The sequence below is a fragment of the Anas acuta genome, chromosome 14 (genome assembly GCF_963932015.1).
Source record: "Anas acuta chromosome 14, bAnaAcu1.1, whole genome shotgun sequence".
In the NCBI taxonomy this organism is placed as follows: domain Eukaryota; kingdom Metazoa; phylum Chordata; class Aves; order Anseriformes; family Anatidae; genus Anas; species Anas acuta.
In genome coordinates, this window is record NC_088992.1 from 8967417 (window position 1) to 8988874 (window position 21458).

Sequence of the window (21458 nt, forward strand, 5' to 3'; positions counted from 1 at the left end):
AGGGGAGAAGAGGCCCCTTCACCCTGTCCTGCTCATGTTTCTGAAGGGTTGGACCCGATGATCCCTGTGGGTCCCTTACAAAGTGAGATATTCTACGCTTTAAGGGTGCAAGGTGTCCTAAGGCAGCCCCTTCCCCTCCACCGGTGCCTCCAGCACCCTGCACCCCTTCTTCATCAGGGAGAGCCCCCACCTTCCTCCCGGAGCAAAAGCTGTTCCCTTTCTGCCCCTAAAGCCCTTGGGAGCAGCAGCCCTGTGGTGCCGGAGCTCCCGTCCTTCTCCCCCAGCCCTGCCGGCCCCCCTGAGCTGGGGACAGGGGACGCTGGGGCCACCGCCGCTCCCTGGCCCGCACCGAGACAAGAGCCAGGGCACAGCGCCGTGGTATACATCATACATTTATTAGTGAATATCCCTCTCAAAATCAGCCACAACATTAAAAAAAATAATGATTGCACTACTTGGTCAAGCAGAACTAGCAACTTTCATTTTAAAAAAAGTACAAATCTGTTAAAAATTTCAATCAGTATAATACACATATATATAATACAACATACTAGTTATGTTAAATGCTACAAAACCAATATGATTCCAATGGAATGGAAAAAAAACAAACACTTTTAGAGCTTTAAGAACCTTTTTTTTTCTATATATTAGCCTTTTTTCAAATACATACATGGGAAAAATGAGGTAACTGTAAAATGTGCAAGTAACAGAGCAAAAAAAATTATATATATATATTTATATATATATATATATATATATAAAAACTTTCTAACACAGAACACACGTCCTAGCACCTTCCGGGGAGCCGCGGCGCTCCCGCTGGAGGGCCCGGGGACTGGTATAATAGAACAGTAAACAGTCCACTATCCCACCACAGGAAATCATTGGTAAACAGTGGTATCTACAGCGCAGTCAGCAATCACAAACACCCTAAATAATTGTTTTTTAATTTTTTTTTTAAGTATGGATTTTTTTTTTGTCTTTTTTTTTTTCTTTTTTTTTTTAAATGATACTTTTAGCTGCTCATCGGAATAAATTCTGCAGCACACGAGCTGTGAGCTTTCGAGTCGCCGTCAAAGGACCGTAAGGCTTTCCTGGCTCCCTGGGCACCGCGAGGGCGGGAGGGGAGGTTTTTTTTTTTTTTTTGGGGTGGGGGGGTTGCAGGGGGGGGTGGGGGGCGTCTCCGGGGCGCGAGGCCGCCGCGCGGCACGGGGACTCCTTTGGTTATCTGTCACTGAGCGAGGGGCACGGGGAGGGGGCCGGGGTCCTGCCCAGGGGGCACCGAGCCCAGCGGTGCCGGCACCCGCGGCGTGGCGGAGCCGGTGGCGGAGCCCCCCCCTCACCAAGAAGCCCGGTGAGGCGTCGAGGAGAGGCAGGCGGAGGGGAGCCGGGCGGCTGCGTCCCGCCCAGCCACCTGCTGGGCGCGGTTCCCTCTCCTCACACCTCGCCCGCCGCCACCGCCACCGTCACCACCCCCGGGGCCCAGCCCCGCCGCCACCGCCTGCCCCCCGCCCCGCGGGGAGCGGCCCCCTTGCACACGCCGCCGCCACCCCCGGCCGCTGCCACCGCCGCCACCCGGAAAGGGGCGCAGGCCCCGCGGGGAACGGCCCTGAAAAGCCTCACGGTCCTGCTGCGGCGTTGCGGACATGTGCAGTACAGTGCATGGCAGTATCAGCTGAGCACAAAAACCCCTCTCCCCACCCCCCCTCACCCCACAGCCGGCTAGACGTAGTAGCCAAGACCACGTTCCAAGCTGGTCAGACATGCATGCATATTTGTGAACATTTACATAGGGCTGGCGGCCGCGCACGGAGGCTCCCAGGCGTCGGCGACGCGGGGAAGGGCGCTCCTCTCCTCCCCAATCCCGTCACCTCCCCCCTCCTCCTCCTCCTCCTCCTCGCTAATTAATCATGCAAAACGACTTCGGCCACGCCACCCTGACAGCTGGCACCCGCTGCCCCAGCCCCGTGCACGGCGTCCCCGCGGCGAAGGACCGGGGGCAGCACCGCGGTCCCGAGGGGAAACCACGCCGCGAGGTCCTGGATAACCCCCCCCCCTCCACCGGCCCCGCCAGCAGCACGGGGGCGCTCGGGGCTCCTTCGGGTTTACGACAGCGGGAACCCACGGGCGGGGGCCAGGAGGCAAAAATAGGGGGGCTGCCACATGGCCACGGGGCTCCCCGCCGGGCTTGGCTGCCTCGCCGGGCCCCAGGAGGGAACGAACGGGGAGAGGGGCTGGGGCCGCACCAGCACCGTCCTCCCACCTGGGAAGGACACCGAGCAGCCGGCGCTGCCCTCCTGGGCGCCCCGGGGGACGCGGGGCGCAGGCGCTGGTGCCCCGGCATCGCCCCGGGTTGCTGGTGTCCCGCCACGGCCACGCCGCGCCGGTTCCTCCGCCTGGACCCCCCGGGGGGGTCGCCGGTACCGGAGCCGCGGCGCTGCCTCCCCTCCTCTTCTCCTCCCCGCGTCCTCCGCGAGCGACGCCGAGGGGAGGAGCCGCGTGCCGCCGGGTCGACCGGCCACGAAACCAAAAACGCAACGGAAAAGGAAAGGAAACGGAAGGGTGAAAAAAAAAAAAAAATCTAAAAAAAAAAAAAAAAAAGTGAAAAACGGAAAAGTAAAAAAAAAAAAAAAAAAAAAAAGTTCTCTAGCAGAGTACGAAGACCTGGAAAGTGATGGAGCAACGACAGCGTCTTTGGAGTGCGCAGGGCGCGGCCACGCGCCGCCCGCCACCGGCACGACACGATTCGGGGCCCCGGGAGCGCGGCGGGCAGGCCGAGTCCGAGCCCCGGCGGAGGAGGAGGGCTGGCCGGGAGCCCGGGCTGCTCAATGCTCACCACATCCGAGGAGAGGCTTTGGGGAGGGGGGGTAAGCGCACGGTCAGGCCCTGGCAGCGGGCAGCGGCCCCCGCCCCTGGCCCGACGTCCTCGTCCTCTAGCGAATTGTGCGGCACAGCGCCCGCCGGCCTCAGTCCGCCTCCCGCTGCACCTCCGACGCGTCCGCCCGGCAGATGGGGCACGTGCGGTTCGCCTGCGAGGGCAAGGAGAGATGAGGGGGGTGAGCAGGGGGCTGGCGGCACCCGGTGCTCGGCGCTGCACGGCCCCCCCCTGGCAGGTACCTTTAACCATTTGTCGACACACTTGGCGTGGAACTCGTGGTTGCAGGGCAGGACGCGGAGAAGCTGCCGGGCCTCGAAGTCGCTGAAGCACACAACGCACCTGGGGGAGGGAGGCAGGAGTCAGAGCCAGGCCCCGCTTCCCCCCCCCAACGAGACCCAGACCCCCCGGTTCCCCCCCGGGCTCGCTCACAGGGTCTGCTCGGACTGGTGGCTCTCGGGGTTGAAGCGGTAGGACGGGAGGTGCTCGATGTCTGCTTTGGTGAGTCCCCGCGGCTTGGCCTCCCCCAGCCGCTCGGCCAGGTTCAGTAACGCCTGCGGGGGGAGAGGGTGCACGGCTCAGCCCCGCAGGAGCCACCCCGAAAAGCTCCGGGGTCACCCCGCGGGGGGGGAGCAGGGATAACACACCTCGTAGTTCTCCATCTCCACGTCATCCACGTCCAGGTCCAGGCTGATCGTGGGCCCCACGGCCGTCGGCGACACGGGAAGCATGGAGCTGGGGGGGGGAAGGACAGGGAGGTCGCTGCGAGCCCCAACCTCCACCCTGGGGCAAAGACACCGAATCAGCCCAGCCCCACGCGCCCCATGGCCCCCCGGTACTCACAGGAAATAGGGCAGGAAGCCCGGGTAGTACGGGGGGGGCGGCGGAGGGGGCGGCGGGGGGGGCAGCGCCTGCTGCAGCCGGTACCGCTGGGTGTTCAGCCGCCGGGGCATCATGTGGGGGTATGGCTGCAGGGAGAAAGGTGGGGGGGGGAGCTTAGGGCCTTGCAGCACGGCCCCCCCCTCAACCCCACCGTGTTCCCCCCCCCCGGCCAGGACTTACCACGCCGAAGGGCAGCTCTTGGTGCAGCGGGTCGTGGGGGAGGTAATGCAGCGGCACGGAGGGGGAGAGCGTGGGGGCGTGGTGGGAGGGGGGGTACGTGAAGCCAGCGATGGGGTGCTGCTCCCCTCGCAGGTCCACGTCATTGTCTATCCTCTGCAGAGGCTGGGGGGGGAAACGGTTAGGGTGGGAGAAAGGTGGGGGGGGACAAACTTCATCCACCAAACTTCATCCCGCCCAGCTCACACCCGCGGGGGGTGCAAGGAGGAGATCCCACAGCAGCCCCCATCTCGGGACCCCCCCCAGCCCCTGCCCCGACTCACCATGCGCGGGTGCTGGGCTTGGAGAGGTACGAACTGCCCCAGGGGCGCCATGTGGGGCGGCTGGTGGGGGGGCACTGGCGGTGGGGGCGGGTGCAGGATGTAATGGTCGCTGGAGATGAGGGGGGGGAACGTCTGGTAGGAGACGGGGAGCTGTTGCATGGCGCATGCCTGGATCAGCTGCAGGGCGGGGAGAGAAACGTGGCTCAAACCCAGCGCGGGCACAAACTTCTGCCCCCTCCCCGGGGCCTCGAGCAGCCCCCGCACCCCCAGCATTTATCCTATGGGTTTGGGCACCCAAAGTCCCCACTGTCCCCAAATTACCCCCGCACTCACCGGGGGCGGGAGGCAGCAGAGCGGGTAGTGCTGTCCACTGAACATCACTGAGCATGCTGGGAGCTGCTGGGTGCTGCACCCAGGGATGTGCTGGCCGGCGTGGATGGGGAAGCCTTGCGTGGTGACGGTGGTGACCGTGTAGGAGAGAGGGACAGGTCCCTGGTGCACCTGGGGGACGAGGCGCCGAGGGCGCAGTCAGAGGGCACGGCCCCGGCTCGGCTGCCCCCGTCCCAGCAGGGCGCTGAGCACCCGGGGCTGGGCTCCGCGTGGGCACCCAGCGGTCAGCCTGGCACGGGCTCCGACCCCAAACCACCCCCTGGATGATGACAACCCTGGACCACCCCAATGCTGGCAGGACCCCGGGATTTCCACACCCAGAGCGCAGAGCACCAGCACCTTGGGGCTGCACGCAGCCAGAGGGGACCCAGGGTCACATCTCAGCCCCCCCGTTCCCCCCGGCCACCATCCTGGGGCCACCAACTGGACACGAGGTCGCCCTCGGCAGGGGGGCAGCACCCACCTGGTCGTGCAGATCCACCATGAATGGGTTCTGGTGGGGCGGGTGAGCGGCCGGGTGCAGCATTCGTGGCGGTGTGCTGGGGAGAGCGTAGGCGCGGGGCTCATCTACGGGGATGTGCGGCTGCTGGGGGAAGGCAGGGTGCAGCTGGGGCTCATCCTGGCCCAGCAGGGTTGCCAGAGGGCGGTCGCGTCGTCCCCACTGACGTCTGGCAGGGGGGCTGCGGGGCCACGGCGGGAGAGAAACAGAGCAGGAGTGACCCCCGGGCCCGGGGGAGCGCGGCCCCTGCCCGGCTCCAGGGGGTGACGCTCAGGGCTCAGGGCCGGGCTCCTCGTCCTCCTGCCGAGCTCCAGCTCCTCCGCTCGCCCCTCTGCACGTGGATTTCGTCCTCTGTATGAAAGGGACCCCCCCGTGCCCACCGGACGCGCTCCCCCACCGTGAGCCACCCCCTCCCCGAGCCCACCGGGTGCTGGTGGCCGCCCCGGAGCATCCCCGGGGGTGGGCACGCCGGGCAGGGGGGGTGCCCCACACCGCCCCGCGCCCCCGTACCTTCGCCGGAGGTGATCGGGGCTGCTGCAGGGTCCCCCCGAGAACCGGCGGTGGGTAAAGGGGGCAGAGGGAGGCCGCCTATTCACTGCCAGTTCCCATGGTCGCATTGGTGACGGCGGGAGGCGGATGGGCGCGCGGGACCTCAGGCTCCGGGCAGGGCGAGACAGCAGCACCTCGGATCCTGCGGGAAGGACAGCGGGGTCACCGAGCCCGAAACCCCCGGGGCTGGAGCCCGGCCAGGATCCCCAGGTTCCTGCTCCGTGGGCACGGGGCTCGCGGGGACACCGCGTGGGGCCTGGCCGTGACCCCCCGGCACGGTGCCGAGGCCCCGGCTGATCCCCGTGGCAGCGGGCACAAAGTTAGCGCCGTGCCAGCAGCACCCCCCCGGTGCCTCCTCCCGGGGGCAGCTCCGGTCCCCGGGGAGGCCCCGCGACCCCACAGCCCCCCCCCGGTACCCCGGTCCCCCCCCAGCCCCGGTATGGGGTGGGAAGGAGAGGGGGGGGGGGGGGCTGCTCATTGCGCCGCGCCCACCCCAAAAACACCCCCGGGGGCCTCGGGACGTGGCGTGGGGGGCTCCGGGTGGGGTTGGGGACCCCCGGTGTGGGGGTGGGGAAGGGGCTGAACCCCCCCCCCGGTCCCCCCCCGGTCCCCCCCCGGTGCGGAGCTGTGGCTTTAAGAGCGGCCGCGGCGGGGCCATGTGCTCGGCGCCAAACAAAAGCAATAACAAAGGCGGCAGCACGGCCCCGCCGCCGCCCCGGGGCAGCTGCACCCCCCCCACCCGCACCGGCACCGGGGGGGTCCCGGGGCACCGGGGGGGGGGAAGGAGAAAGAAGGGAGGGGGGGGGGGTGAAAGGGGAAGGGGGGGGGGGGGGCGGCGCCCGCCCCGTTCCCGGTTGCCCCCCCCCTCCCCCCGGTCCCTTCCGGACCTACCTGCACCGGGAGCCGCCGCGGCGCCCCCGCCCCCGCCCCCTGCTCTTTGTTCGCCGGCAACGGGGGCCCGGTGCCTGCCCCCCCCCCCCGTTACCTCCCACCAACCCCCTCCGGTTCTCCCCTCCGGTCCCTCCCCCCCCTCTCGGGCCGGCCCCCTCCGCTCCCCTCCCCTCCCCGCCGCCGTTTCCGGTGCCTCTTTTGTTGCTCGGGGTGGCGGCGGTGGGGGGGGGGGGAGGGGGTGCGCGGCCCCTTTAAGAACCGGCGGCGGGCACGCACCGGGCCGGGACGCGGCACGCGGAGGGCGCGGGGGCGCGCGCGCGGCTGGCGGGAGGGGAGGGGGGAGGAGGAGGAGGAGGGAGGGGGGGGGAAAGGGGGAGGGGGGGGGGAGCGCGCGCGCGCGCAGCCCACGTGACCAGGCGTGTCACGCTCCGCCGCCATCTTGGAGGCTCGGGGCCGGGCCGCCACGCGGGGCAGGGAGGGGAGGGGAGGGGAGGGGGGGGGCGGTTTCCTAGCAACGGTCTCCAAGGCGGGGGGGCCCCTAGCAACGCGGCCTAGGCCCCGCGGGACGCGCGGAAGCGGCGCCGCGGCCCTGCCCCGGGGCACCGGCAGCAGGCCCCGCTGGGAGGCCCCATCCCGGTGAGCGGGGCCCCGGCAGGCTGCGTGCAGGTAGGAGGCAGCGGGAAGGAGGCAGGGAGGCCTCAGCACGCCTCACGGCGGCCTGGGGGCGGGGGCGATGCTTTCACGGCCCCGTCCCGGCCCCGGCTCCCAGCTCACCCCCAGCACGGGGAACTGCAGCACCCCCTGAGGCAACGTCCCCATCCACAGCTCCCATCGCCCCGGCACAGGGCATGGGGCAGGGGTCGGCCCCACACCCTCAGGGCACCCCATGGGGCTGCATCTCCAGCACAGCCCCAACAGCTCGGGGGTTCTCTGCCACAGCCCCCCTGCCTCCTCTCCGCTCCGCAGGCACACAGCACCGTGCGCTCCAACACACCGCCGTGTGCCGGCAGTGGCACAGCTTCCTGCCCAGGGCTGCCCGACCCCGCGCACGGCACAGGCAGCCAGGCCCCAGGCAGAGATCTCCGCCAACACTCCCTCCCACCGCGCTCCAGCTCCCCCATGGCCGGCAGCTATCGATGTCCTTGGGACAGCGGTGGGAGAAGCAATCGATGGGATGTGGCTCTCCGGTGCTCCGTGCCCAAACAGGCCGCATGGATCCCATGGCAGGGCCGGATCCAGCCCCACAGCCCGCTGCCCAGCCAGGCAGCCCTGCAAGGACGGGGCTCTGTGCATCCAGCCCCAGGTGTGTGGAAGCGGCTCGGCCCACAGCCACCCTGCTGCCCTAGGGACAGAGCCACGCACACCAACACCAGCACCACGCCGCCCCTGGGCTCTGCCACCACACTGGTGGCCACCAGCCAGCAGGGTGACAGCCCCTTCGTGTGGCCACAAGGCTGGAGGAGCCCAAGGGACACCCCTCTGATGCTACAGCAGCGCCAGCTGCACTGCTTGGTGCTTCTGGGCCAGGACAAGGGGTCCTGAGTCCATCCACCCGCCCTCCTCTGCTGATTTCAACCCTCACCCCAGCCACCAAGACCAGTGGAAGCTCCCCAGAGCCTGGCTCCTGCCCCAGGGGGCTGCTCAGGACGATCTCGGCCGCCTCGCAGCCAGTGGGAGGCCCGTCCTGTGCCTCACGGGAGCCAGAGGTCGGCAGAATGGAGGCCAGCCCGAGCCCAGGCTCCTTACGGCACCATCTGCTGCTGCAGACGAGCCACCCCCCGGCCCCAGATATAGGTCAGCTCTGCCACAGGATTAGCCGGGGGGGCTCCAGCGCCGGGAGCACGACTCCCGCCAGAGAGACGCTCTCCCCCATCCTCTCCCCGACACCCAGCACGCCGACAGCTCGCATCCACGTTCTCCCCAGCTCCAGGGAGAGGAAAACGCCCCAGATCCTCCTCTCCCCTCCCCAGTGGGTGCAAAACGAGTGGGAAGAAAGCAACACCGAGCACCGAGGAGCCCCCAGTTTGCAGCGGGGGCCCTGCAGGAGCATCCCCCACCCTACAAACACCCCCCAGCAAACCCCGGGGGCTGTGGGACACCCCAAAATCAGCGGGTGCAGCAAGGCAAGATGCTTCTCCGCCACGGAGCTGAGAGGAGAGCAGCCCCCTCCCCGCTCGCACGCCCAGCAGAGCTGGCAGTGGAGGCAAGGACGCCTCCGCCACGCTCGCACGCCTCCCACTCCCGCCCCCGGGCTGACAGCGCTCCCGTCAAACGCCCCCGGCCACGCACACACGTGGGGAGGCCGACACGAGGAGCGAGCAGCGAGGGGAGCTGTGCAGGCAGCGGAACCCGTAGCGCCCGGCTTCCCGTCGAGCTCTCTCCCACGTGGATTCTCTGATGTCTGATGGCGAGGCTGAGCTGCAGTGCGGAGGGAGAGCGAGCAGCGGCCTCCTCCCCACCAGGCAGAAGCGAGCCCGGACCTCGGGGACGGCCACAGCACCGGGGATCTGAACAGAGAGCATCCAGCAAGAGAGGGCTCCTGAATTAACAGCCGGCCCGCACAAGCCTTCATCTCCTCGGGACGGGGTAACGGACCCGCAGAGCCACCTCCCCCTTTCTTCGTTTCCCTGTGGACACCTGCCCGGCCCGCACAGCACCCCCCGAAGCGGCGCAGCACCTCGGGTCCCTCCGAAGCTCAGCAGCACTGAGCAGCACGAGGCATCCAGCACCACAGCTGTGTCCTCGAGCCCTCGGAGGACCCCTTCCCACGGACACAGCACCGTGCACCCCGCTCACCTCCGTCTTCCCCGGCCTCACACGCAGCTTTGGGGAGAGGAACCCAACGGCCACGTCCCCCCCAGCCCTCCCACTGCTTCCTCCCGCTGGCACGGCGCCTCAGGACTCCTCTGTGCCATGCTTCCACCCAAACACCTTTCCTAAAAGAGACCCCACCTCCCGCTGAGCCGCGGGGAGCAGGGCTCCCTTATCGCCCAGCTGCCTCTGGGCAGCGCTGCTGGCAGCCAGGAAGTTGGGCCGGGTGCTTTGTTTTGCATTTCAAGGAGCCTGCAGGGCCCCCGCACCCCGCACAGTTTTGTTTTCAGAAAGGAGCTTGGAGAAACAGGCAGCTTTCAGCAACTGTTTGCCCTCTTTTGTCCTTGATTCCAGATCTGCCCAGGGGCTGCTTTCAAGGTGCTCCGAGGCAGGCACTGACCAGTGCCTTGAGCACTCCCCGGCACATCGCTCCTGGACAGCCCCACGCCACTCGTGGGGATGGTTTGAAGAGGAAAAACCAACAACAACCCCACCACCACCACGGTTTCCAACTGACAGCCCCTGTGCACAAAGTGCGACCGTGTGGTGCCAGCAGAGCCACCTGGGGCGCAGGAGCTGCCTGCCCTCTGCTCTGGCCGGCAGGTCCGTATTGTTCACTGCCTGCCCACAGCGCAGGCACGGAGAGAAAAAGCAACCGAGGCCCTGGGAGCTGAGAACCCGTGCCCTGCTTTCTGAGGGAGCCAGGGGAAGCCCAGAGCTTCAGCTGCCGGGGCCAGGTCTCTGGGGCCAGGGCCACAGCTGGAGAACCAGACCCCGCAGGCGGGACGGGACGCCTGCCACGAGCGCTGCCTGCACAGCGCCCTCCTCCCCCTTGCCACACAGCACCAAGCAGGGAGGCCTCCCAAAACCCCAAAACAGCCCGTCCCAGGAAACCTGCGGCCCCCAGGGCTGCCCTCAGGGAGGAGGGCAGAGGAAAGGACGAGCCCTGGGCTGAGGGCACGGCCCCGCGCTGCTCCCCTCCAGAAGCGACCTTCAGCAGAGCTGCCCAGCCCCGCACAGCTCCCCAAAGGCCTCCTCGGGTGTTTCAGCAGCCGGTGACAGCCTCACACACCAAACGGGCTCCCCGGTGCTGTGCCTGCTGCCGGAGCACCTCCTGGGGCGAGCGAACCCCGACCGACCGAGGGAGCAGCCAGAACTGAGCCCCCCGGACCCCACCTGCAGCAGGACGAGCCCACACAACCCTGGGACAGGGCTGGGAGCCCCCCCAGGACACCGCCACTCCAGCACCAGCCCCTGTGTGATCTCAGCACGCTCACCCACGGGTGCTGGCACCCCGGGAAGCGGGGACACCCGGCAGGACACGCGGGACCCCGCCACGTCCAGGTGCCGAACACCGGCCCCGTTCCGTTAGCCGGGTTTTAGGGCCTGATCAATTCCCCGCGCGGAGCCCCGCTCCCGGGCAGGAGGACACCAACAGCGAGCGGCTTCCCCCGGTGGGGCCCCGTCTGCGCTCCCCGCTGTGCTCCCCGCTTTGTTCCGTGCTCACCGGCCGGGTGTGAGCAGCGGGCACGGCACCGACAGCTCCCGGTGATGCTCCCCCCGGTGCGGGGACAGCCCTGCAGGGACCCCAAAACCGCAGCCCCAACCCTAGGCCGGCAGCAGCACCCCCTGCCCTTCCTTCCAACCCCCCGGGGCCCCCCGGGACACCGGGGCAGAGCCGAGCGGGGCCGGGCAGGGGGCACCCACCGGCGGCACCGGGACGGGACGGGCCTGGACCGGGGGGGGGCTGCCGGGGGCGCGCCCCCCTCCCCGCCCCCCCCCGGCCTTCCCCCGCTTCCCGGTACCGGGGGGGGGCCGGGCCCGGCCCTGCGTGCCCCGGGGGTGAAGCCGGGCCCAGCCCCGGTGCCCCCCCCCTCCTCCTCCTCCTCTCCCCACCCCCTCCCGGTCCCGGTCCCGGCCCCGCCGCCCCCGGGCCCAGCCCGGTACCTACCGGCGGCGCCGCCCCCGCCGCTCCGCGCCCGCCGGGGCCGTGCCGCGGCCTCAGCCCGCTCGCATGGTGCGGGGCCGGGCCCGCCGGGCTCGGGGCCGCTCCCGCTGCCGCTGCCGGTGCCGCTCCCGGGGCCGCTCCCGCTCCGGCCTCGGCCTCAGCCCCGCCTCATGGCGCCCCCCGCGCCTGCCCCGCCGATGGTACCGGCCAAGCCGCGCCCCCCCTCCCCTTCCACCCCCCCCCCCCCCGCGGAGCTGCGATGGAAACGTCCAACCTCCTGCAGTAATGGCTGCAGTAGGGGCGCAGCTGGAATCGGTACCGTAATGATCCGAGCGGCGGCGCAGTAGGTACGGTAATGGGGTGGGGAGGGGATGGGGATGGATTTGGAGATGGGAGCAGGAATGGGAACACATCGGGCATGTGGTCAGGGATAGGGATAGGAATAGGGTCAGGGAACGGGATGGGGATAGGGATGGGAGCAGGTCGGGCATGTGGTCAAGGGTGAGGATGGGAATAGGGTCAGGGCAGGGATGGGGATAGGATTGGGTGAGGGTTGGGAATAGGAATAGGATGGGGTCAGCATGGGGATGGGAATAGGATGGGGTCAGTGTTGAGGGTTGGAATAGGATGGGGACTGGGATGGGGACTGGGATGGGGATGGGAATGGGATAGGGTCAGGGTTGGGGATGGGAATAGGATGGGGTCAGGGATGAAAACGGGAATAGGTTGGGGTCAGGGATGGAGATGAAAACAGGGTCAGGATTGGGGATGGGAATAGGATGGGGTCAGGGATAGGGACCTGGGTGGGGATGCAGGATGCTGGGGGATGTCCTGCACCAGCCCCCAGCAGGTTTTGGGGCATCCTGGGTGTTTTGCAGTGGGATGCTCTGAAACAGCCCTGGAGGGCTTGGGGGGGCACGGGGTTATCCCAAACCAGCCCTGTGGGGTTTTGCTGGGGGAGCCCCAGGCTCTTTCTCCCCGTGCCCAAACCAGGGGTCCCTCGCAGCAAACAGGGCGTCCTGTGGGACCCCCGAGCTGCCCGGCCACCCCGACCCCTCGGGTCCCCACGGGAGGATGGGGCTGAAGGGGGACAAGGCCACGCAGGCGGGGGTCCCGGGGGTCCCAGGGCTGGCTGTGCCCGTGCCCCCCCCTCCTCCCAGCCCTCTTCTGCCTGAGCAGAGCTGCACAATCCGCCCTTGTCCCCAGCGGGTCCGAAGTAGGTCAGGGAGGCTGGGCCGACCCCCTTGGACCACCCCGGGGAGGGGAACTCACAGGGGGGTGCTCGGGGCCCCCGGCACCCACCCCAGTGGCTGCTTCACCGGCTCGGTGCCCACCTCTGTCCTGGTGAGACCCCGGTGCCCGCAGCCCAGGGGATGCCAGGCATTGCCCCAGCCCCTCCCCAGACCCCGGGAGCAGTTTGGGGTCCTTCTGCACCCCAAAGGCTCTGCCCCGCTCCGGGAGCTGGAATCCTTGGGGTTTGGGTCAGGGTGGTGGCAATGTGGGGTCCCCAGGGGCTGCGGTGGGGAGCGAGAGCGGGGCTGGGTGGGAGCCGGGTGGCAGTGACAAGCACCAGGGAGAAGGAAGGAGAGAAAGGGATTTCTCACCCCTTAATTGCAGTTAATCATTGATGAACTTGGGTACAGCAGGAGGCAAAGGTCTCTGGTGGTGTCAGGGTGCAGGCAGAGCGCAGCCTGCGCGCAGCATCCCCAGCGAGGCACCGCAGGTAAGGGATGCCTTGGGTAAGGGGCCATGCGGGGGGGGGTCCACCAGCGGCTCTGGGGGTCCCCGGACACCCCCGTGGTCTCCAGCACTCAGAGGCCAGCCCCGTCCCCTTGTGCCGTGTCCCCACGGAGCCCATCCCCAGGCTCCCGGGGGAGCGCAGACCCCATCTCGGTCTCTCCCAGGTGGGGGCTGGGGGAGCGCCCGGGACGTGCCCCAGGTTCTGCGCCGTGCACCGCGGGCTCCGGGCAGGATGGCACAGCCCTCGCTGCTGCTGCTCCCGTTCCTCCTGGCAGCAGGTGAGGACTTTGTTCGGTGCGGGCACGGGCTGCGGGGAGCCGCTGGAGCCGCTTCCCGCTCCCCGCTGCGTGAGCCCGTTGCCCTGGGGGCAGCTGAGCCCCCCCACAGCATCGCTGCCCACCCCATGGGTACCCCTTTGGGTGTGGGGTGGCACCCGGGGTGGGCAGGGGGCTGAGGAGGGAGGGAGGGGGGCGAGCTGGGTTCCCGTGCGCTCAGCTCCTGTCCTCCTCGTAGCTTCAGGCAACACGCCCCCCATCTTCAACACGACCATCGAGTACGTGAGCGAGGACCTGCTGATAGGTGAGCGGGCGGCCTCGGGGGGCCTGGGGGGCATGGGGGGGGCACGGCCAGGGCTGACACCACCCTTGTCCCCAGGCGAAGTCGCTTTCGTGCTGAAGGCCACTGACTTGGATGGGGACACGCTCAGCTACTCCATCAGCGGTGCGGATGCCTTCTACTTCAACGTTAACCAAAGCACGGGGGTCGTGACCCTGAGGAACCTCTTGGACCGGGAGGTGAGGGCACGGAGCTCCGCTCAGCCCGGCGCTGCCCCGCTCGGGGTGGGGGGGACGGGTGGCACAGCCCCCGGTGTCCCAGCATCGAGCTGTGCCGGCGCTGAGCGAGCCCTGCCTTGTGTTCCCAGTCCCAGGCCAGGCTCACCCTCACCGTCACCGTGTCCGACGGCGTCAATGATGCGGTGAGTGCCGGGCTGGGGGCCGGGAGGGGGCAACGTCACCCCCCGGGGGTGATGCTGGCCGGCTCCAGAGCTCCAGCTGGACACCGTGCCCCTCACCTTCCCCTGCCCCTGCCAGACCTCCAGGAGGCTGACGGTCATTGTGGAGGACCGCAACGACAACGCCCCGGTCTTCAAGGGCCTGCCCTATGAAACCTCCGTCCCCGAGGTACCTCCTGGGCACCTGGCGGCCCCGCGGGCAGTGGAACAGGGGTGATGATGATGGGTGGCTCCCCAGCGTGGGCGTGCCCGGCCCTGCGGTGACGGTGACGGTGACGGCATTGCCGGCACGCTGCTCCCAGCAGACGGCTCTGTGCCAGCCCCGGGCGCCAGCACAGGCTGGGACTCTGCCCTCGCCGTCAGGGAGTGCCCAGGTGCTGCTCAGCCCTGGGCAGCGTGACGCCAGCTCGGGGTGTGTGGGGCTGAGCACGACCCCCTCCAGCACCCCCAGCATCGGGGTGCGGCTCCTGGGGAGCCCCCGGGGCAGGGGGGCGGGTGGGAGGCAGCAGGGCTCAACCCCTGCGGGGCCATGGGGTCGGGGGGGCCCAAAACGGGGCTGGCGGGGGCCAGGGCTCAGCACCCAGCCCTGCTGCCCCGTGTGACCCCCCCCAAACTCATCTGGGTGCCCAGAACATGATGGCGGGCAGCATCATCTACACCATCTCTGCCACCGACGCCGACACGGGGAACGCTGCCAAGGTCAGCTACAGCATCCTGGAGGTGAGCACCGCGCCTGGGCACCGGCACCCCGACACCGCCCTCCTGGGGGGCTCTGCTCAATGGGGTCTGGGGGGCCGGGAGGGGGGTTTGGGGTCCTGGGATCCCCCCCAGCAATTGCTCTGCCTCCCTGTGAGGACCCCGTGGGACGCCGAGGAGGGGTCCCTATGGGCAGAGCCTGGCAGAAGGGTGGGCGCTGAGCCCCCCCCTCTCTGTGGGGTCCCCTCCACTCCCTGACGCGGGGCAGTGTCCCCCACCCAGGTGATCCCGGACAACGCGAAGAATTTCTGGCTCTTCTACATTCTGCCCAACGGCAGCGTGGTGCTCAATGGCTCACTGGACTACGCCACCAACACCTTCTACCAGCTGAAGATCCTCGCCCAGGTTGGGGGCAGCGTGGCCGGGGCACGGGGGGCGGTGGGGAGGGCTGCAGGGGGGGACTAAAAGGCTCTCTGCCCCCAGGACGGTGGGGGGCCGCTGTACGGGGTGACAGTGTTCCAGAACAGCACCACCTACTTCTCCATCACCGTCATCGACCTGCCCAACCTGAACCCGCGCTTCCTCAACGAGCCCTACTCCGGCTCCGTGTCCGAGAACAGCCCGCTGGTGAGGAGCCCTCCCGGCCTGGTGGTGTGGGGCTGGGGCTGTCCCCGCGTCCTGCCCTCACCTCCCTGTCCCCGCAGGGCGTCTCCGTGCTGACCGTCACCGCCACCGACAGGGACACGGGGGTGAACGATGAGATCTTCTACAGCATCACCAGTGAGCGAGGCTGGGGCAGGGGGTTGGGGACCGGGGGGGACTGGGCAGCACCCTGGGGAGCACCCAGCACCCTGGGGAGCACCCCCATGGAGGCCGAGGCCGGGTGTGCCTCCCCGCTGGCTGCAGCAGTCCCTGCTGTCCCCGTGCTCCAGATGCCAGCGTCCCCTTCGCCATCAACACGACCACGGGCATCATCACCGTCAGCGGCTGGCTGGACCGCGAGCAGCTGCCCAGCGAGGAGATGCTGCTGGAGGTCCTGGTGAGTGGGGGGCAGCGGGGAGAGCCCCCTCCTCTTCCTCGCCTCAGCACCGCCTGACCCCGCTGCCTCCTCCTCCTCCTCCTCCTCCTCCTCCTCCTCCTCTTCCTCCTTCTCCTCCTCTTCCTTCTCCTGGCCAGGCGCGGGAGAAGAACCCGGACATCCACGGCTCGGTGGCCAATGCCACCACGATGGTGACGATCATGGTGGTCGATGTCAACGACAACAAGCCCGAGTTCTACCAGTGTTCCCTCCCCAGCTGCAACTTCACCAAGAGCCAGAACAACTTCACGGGCAGCATCATCGAGCACTCCTCCTCCAAAGTGCCCGTGTCCAACCTCAGCATCGTGGCCCGCGACCCCGACAAGGTGGCAGCCTGCCCCTGGGCATAGGACGGGCTGCGGGTCCCTGCCCCTGCTGCTCCTCCACCCTCACCCCTGGCCTCTCTCCCCGCAGGGCATCAACAGCACTTTCGAGCTGTACCTGCAGGGTAGCAGCGCCAGCGCCTTCAGCGTGTCCCCCACGACGATCGTGGGCACGGGGGAGGTCCAGATCCTGGTGCAAAACCCGTCTGAGGTGGACTACGAGATCAGCCATGTCATGGTGGTGCAGGTGGGACCCGAGGGACAGCCCTCGCTCCCTGCACGGGGAGGGCACAGCAGGGACACGGCCCTTCCCTGCTGGCTTCGTCCTGGCAGCTCGTTTGATTCGGGGGAGCTGGGTCGGTGTGGCAGGGGGACTGGGTGACGTGCTCGGGGACCCACACGATGCTGCCACTTCTCCACCCCGCAGCTCATCGCCAACGACACGGGGAACCCCGCAAACTGCTGCTCGGTGGCCACTGTGACCGTCAACCTCATCGACACCAACGACCACTTCCCCGAGTTCCCGCAGAGCGTATACGTGCTGAGCGTGATGGAGAACAGCCCCGCGGGCACCATCATCGCCCCAAACATCACGGTCAGGCACCGGGCAGGGCAGGGCATGGCGCGTCCCCCGGGCAGGGCACCGCGGGTGCAGGTCTCCAGCAGGGACCTCGGTGTGGGGAGAAAGTAGCGGCGGGTTTGGGGACCCTGCACCCTTCAGGGACACATTTTTGGGGTGCTCACCGCCCACGGCCAGTGCCCCAGGCCCATCACCACCCCAGGGGCTGATGGAGATTCTCGTGATGCTTCCTCCTCTCGTTCAGGCTTACGATCCAGACAGCGGTGCCTACGGCCAGATCACCTACCAGCTGCTCCCGGATACCATGTACGTGGGGACGCGGACAGGGGGGGTCCACGGGGTGCTGCCCGCCTGGGGATGGAGCCCTGGTGATGGGTCCGTGTGTGCCACAGCCTCGCAACCTTCACGGTGAACGCCACGAGCGGGGCGGTGCTGGTGTCGCCGGGAGCCTTGCTGGACCGGGAGACTCGCTCCATCTACTACGCCAACATCCAGGCCAAGGACGGGGGCGACATGATGAACACGGCGCTGCTGGAGATCTACGTGCTGGACGAGAACGACAACGCGCCCATCGTCACCGGCTCCTACTTCATCTCTGTGGAAGAAGGGCAGAACGTCAGCATGGAGGTCAAGGTAGGTGCTGGGTAACGAGGACAACCCCTGGGGCTGCCAAAAAGGAGCCAGGGACCGTCCCGAGGGGTGGGCAGCCCTTTTGCAGCCCCCTCGGTGCTCTCCTTTCAGGCCATCGACAACGACGAACCCAACACCCCCAACAGTGAGCTGGGCTTCAGGATCCTGCCGGGGCTGTTCAGCGACAACTTCACCATCAACGAGACCACGGGGCAGATGCACAGCAAGGGGCCGCTGGACCGCGAGGCGCTGGACGACAAGGATGGGCAGCTGGTGGTGACGGTGGAGGTGTACGACCACGGGGTGCCACCGCTCAGCACCCAGGTCAACGTCACCATCACCGTGGCGGTGAGCCCCGGGCACAGCGGGGTGGGGAGGGTGCAGAGGTGGCACCCGGCCGTGGCACCGCGCCCCGAGGTGTCCCAGTTGATGCAGGGAGGCAGAAAGGGGGGTCCTGTCCGTGCTTCTGCCCCTCGCCTTGTGCCAGACCCCTCCACCTCCTTGGGCGGTGGCACTCAGGGGCTTCATCTCCTGCAGGACATCAACGACAACACGCCCGTGTTCCTCGAGCAGTCCTACGAGTTCTCCATCTTCGAAAGCTCAGGTAGGCGCTGCGCGGGCAGGCTGTGGGACAAAGGGTGGCACAGGGTCAGCGCTCGCTGGGCACTGAGCGTCCGTCTGTCTGCAGATTCCTTCGTGGGTACCGTGGTGGCCACAGACGCCGACAAGACGGAGATCAATTTCCGCATCTCCTTCTGGCTGCAGAGTGGCAGCGGCTCCAGCAACTTCTTGATCCGCTCCCACCAGCTGGGGACGGGCAACTACAGCGGGCAGCTGTCCGTGGACCCCGACACGACCATGGACTACGACACCCTGCAGCAGAAGAGCTTCTACCTGACGGCGGTGGCGGAGAACACGGCCACCGACATCGCCAGGAACGCCAGCGTCCTGGTGGTGGTCCACGTCCTGGACGTCAACGACGAGCCCCCCTCCATCGTGCCGACCTCGCAGACCGTGACCGTGAAGGAGAACGGCACGCAGCAGGGGCTGGTCTACACCGTGAGTGCCTCCGACCCTGACACCAACCACTCGCTGGTCATCGAGGAGCTGCAGGTCACCTGCCTTAATGATTCCAAAAGCGTCGGGGACGTGTGCTGGGACTGGTTCGTGCTGCTGCCCAACGGCTCGCTGCTGGTCAACAGCTCGGAGATCGACTTCGAGCAGTGTGACACGGTGAAGCTGACGCTGCGGGCTGAAGACCTCTACACTGAGAAGGGCGACCGCTACAGCAAGAACGGTACGGAGAGCACCCGCTGGCACCGGGGCGGGGAGGGAGGGGGGTCCTGCAGCTCCTGCCCCCCTCGAGGAGCTGGCCCGGTTGGAGACGGAGGGGGGAACCTCCCTTTGGGGTGAGCAATGCATTTGGGATTTTGGCAGGAACCCTGACCATCAACATCGAGGACATAAACGACAACGCGCCGGTCTTCCTGCCCATCTCTGAGACCTTTGGTGAGCAGCAGGGCTGGGACGCAGCTCCCAACTGGGGCAGGGCTGTGAGCGGTGCAGGGTCCGGGCCGGGGTCACTCTGTCCATCACTCTGTCTGTCTTCCACAGTGGTTGTCCCTGAGGTCTCTACTGTGGGCCTGCAAGTGGCTACCGTGAGGGTGAGGAGCTGTGTGTGCGCTCCAGGGGAGCTGGGCTTGCCCGTCCCCACGGCGGGCACAGGGCGAGCCGTGCCCATGGGTGCTCCTGCCCTGCTTTGTCCCCGCAGGCCACGGATGTTGACTCGGGGCTCGGAGGAGAAATCACTTTCTCCATCTTCAAAGTGGTGTTCATGGAGGAGAATGGGAACAACCGGACCTTGGAGAACCTCTTCAAGGTGGTGACCACGGTCGAGCAGAAAATCTACATGGGGAGCATCCAGTAAGGCCGTGGGGCTGGGCTGGGGCCATGTGGCAGCAGCTGAGTCCGTCCCTGCACAGCACCGGCATGGGGCGAAGGGACTCAGCACCCCCCTGCTGCAGCCCTGTGGGATCACCGATGTCCCCGTCCCTCTAGGGTGGCCAGCAACCTCGACAGCTCGCTGAAGGGGCAGTACAAGGTGACGGTGAACGCTCAGGACCGCACAGCTCCACACAACACGGCACAGACCGTGCTGACTGTGAGTGTCACCCCTGTCCCCTACCCGGGGATTCCCCCGCACCCTGCCCAGCCCCGCTCACCTTGCTGTCCCCACGCAGATCTTCACCGTGGACCAGAGCTACTGCATTCGCCTCCAGTTTTCCGTACCGGTGGAGGAAGTGCAGAGCAAGTTGGAAGACATCAAAGCGTAAGGGCTGCTGGGGCCGGGCCGGCTGCTGGGCTGCAGGGGCCGTGGTCGCTTCCCATGCAGGTACCCAGCTCTTTCTCCCCCTTCCAGGACCCTGACCATCGCCACCAAGGCCACGGTCTACGTGGTGGCCATCAGCAACCCCGACAACAGCCGTGCTGCCCGGTGAGTGGGGCGCGGAGGGGCGGTGGGGCTGCCCCAGGGGAGGACACCGTGCCCCGTGCCACCCTCACCCCGTGCTTCTGTCCCTGCAGGGCGCAGGTCAAGTCGGTGATGGATGCGTACTTCGTCTACAGCAACGGCACCGCCCTGGACATCAACCAGCTGAGTCAGTGAGTGCCGGGCAGGGGGCTGTGCGTGGGCACTGCTGCCTGCACGGTGCTCACCCCCTGCCCTGTTCCCCTTGGCAGGCTGATCCAGAGCGACCCGCAGGTCCTGCTCAAACTGGTGGATATGGGGCTAGCCATCATCGTGAGTGGGGCTGGGCAAGGGGCGTGGGGAGAGGGCACCGGCACAGGGGTCCCCGGGGCTGCGTGCTGCCCTCAGCCCTGCTCCGCTCCAGGGCTCCGGGGAGGTGACGGAGACCAACAAGGAGACGCAGTTGATCGGCATCATCGCGGGGCTGGCGGCGTTCCTGGTCCTCTTCATCCTCATCATGACCCTGGTCTTGGTTCTCACCACCAGGAGGTACCACGCGTCCCACCCCGTGCCCCCGTCCCTGTCCCCATCCCCACCCCAGCCCTCGCCCCCCTCACCCGCCCTGTCCCCGCAGCTACAAGAGGAAGCTGAATGCCATGAAGGCGCTGAAGGTGGCCACGACGCTCAGCCCCACCGTGGCCCAGCAGGGAGCCGGCATCCCCGGGACCAACCAGTACAACGCTGAGGGGTGAGCGTGGGCACCCTGCTGGGGGGGAGAGCCCCAAAACATCCCTGCCACCTGGGGAACACGGCTGGTCTTGTGGTGCCAGGGCCGGTCACTCACCTTCCTCCCGTCCTCTGCCAGGGCCAACCCCATGCTGAACCTGCCCATGGACCTGTCCCACGACCTGGGCTTCCACGAGGACACCAGCTCCCTGGCCAGGTGAGCTCTGTGGGGCTGTCACCCTGTGTCCCCACACCATCGGTGCTTCGGCTGTCCCTTAACCCGCGCCCTCCCCTCTCCGCAGCATCAATTCCCTGGATGAGAACAAAGTGGATTCGCCCAAGGACAACAACCCCAAGGCCAAGGTACCCGTTGGGGAGTCCCGTGTCCCCTCCGCCCATCCCCATCCCCTCTGCTGTGTGCTGGAGCCCTCGTGTCCCCTTCTCTCCATTGCCTTGGCAGCTCTGGGGAGGGCTGGGGGTGTCAGTGTTGGTGTCGTCCCCGTCCCTGTCCCCAGCCCCTGACTGCTCTCCCCTCCCGCAGCTGCACAAATCACACCCCATGGACCCCACCGAGGACAAGGTGCTGGTGGCCGCCCTGGACGCGAAGGAGCCCACCAAAATGGCATACATCAACAACACCTTCAGCACCACAGACTTGTGAGCGGGCACCTGGGGGACAGAGGGGCCAGAGCAGGACTCTGGCAGCTGCTCCAGCGCCATCCTGCCCAGATGCCAGCAATAAACCTGCCACCTGTGGCTGACAGCGTCCCGTGGCCACCAGCCCCTGTGTCCGCGCTGCCCACTGCTGCCAGCCAGCACCGGGTCCCCTCTCCTGGCAGGAGGGCAGCCCAGTGCCACTGC

The 21458-nt window shown here is 67.7% G+C and overlaps 2 protein-coding genes across 7 annotated transcripts; one reads left to right on the top strand and one right to left on the bottom strand.

Moving 5' to 3' along the window:
- Positions 1–376: 376 nt before the first annotated feature.
- On the bottom strand, positions 377–11507 carry RNF44 (ring finger protein 44). Of its 6 annotated transcripts, none has more exons than XM_068698264.1 (11): positions 11349–11507; positions 5657–5837; positions 5111–5327; positions 4591–4758; positions 4258–4434; positions 3938–4099; positions 3719–3843; positions 3523–3610; positions 3308–3429; positions 3118–3217; positions 377–3029 (listed from the first exon to the last, which is right to left on the bottom strand). In XM_068698264.1, the coding sequence occupies exons 2-11, from the start codon at positions 5761–5763 to the stop codon at positions 2967–2969; spliced, it is 1329 nt and encodes a 442-aa protein (XP_068554365.1). In that variant the 5' UTR covers positions 5764–5837; positions 11349–11507; the 3' UTR covers positions 377–2966. The 6 variants fall into 6 exon arrangements, with proteins under 6 accessions (XP_068554365.1, XP_068554364.1, XP_068554367.1 ...); XM_068698263.1 differs by lacking the exon at positions 11349–11507 and adding an exon at positions 7581–8741; XM_068698266.1 differs by lacking the exon at positions 11349–11507 and adding an exon at positions 6863–6935.
- A 1706-nt stretch (positions 11508–13213) lies between these two features.
- On the top strand, positions 13214–21363 carry CDHR2 (cadherin related family member 2). Its single transcript, XM_068698258.1, has 30 exons — positions 13214–13363; positions 13599–13664; positions 13740–13879; positions 14008–14061; positions 14177–14266; positions 14728–14817; positions 15076–15198; positions 15277–15420; positions 15498–15573; positions 15726–15832; positions 15970–16197; positions 16286–16441; positions 16622–16789; positions 17019–17080; positions 17167–17407; positions 17516–17752; positions 17942–18701; positions 18842–18913; positions 19019–19068; positions 19176–19327; positions 19463–19565; positions 19645–19733; positions 19824–19898; positions 19988–20065; positions 20144–20204; positions 20296–20420; positions 20506–20619; positions 20737–20814; positions 20900–20960; positions 21139–21363. The coding sequence occupies exons 1-30, from the start codon at positions 13318–13320 to the stop codon at positions 21256–21258; spliced, it is 3966 nt and encodes a 1321-aa protein (XP_068554359.1). The 5' UTR covers positions 13214–13317; the 3' UTR covers positions 21259–21363.
- Positions 21364–21458: the final 95 nt, after the last annotated feature.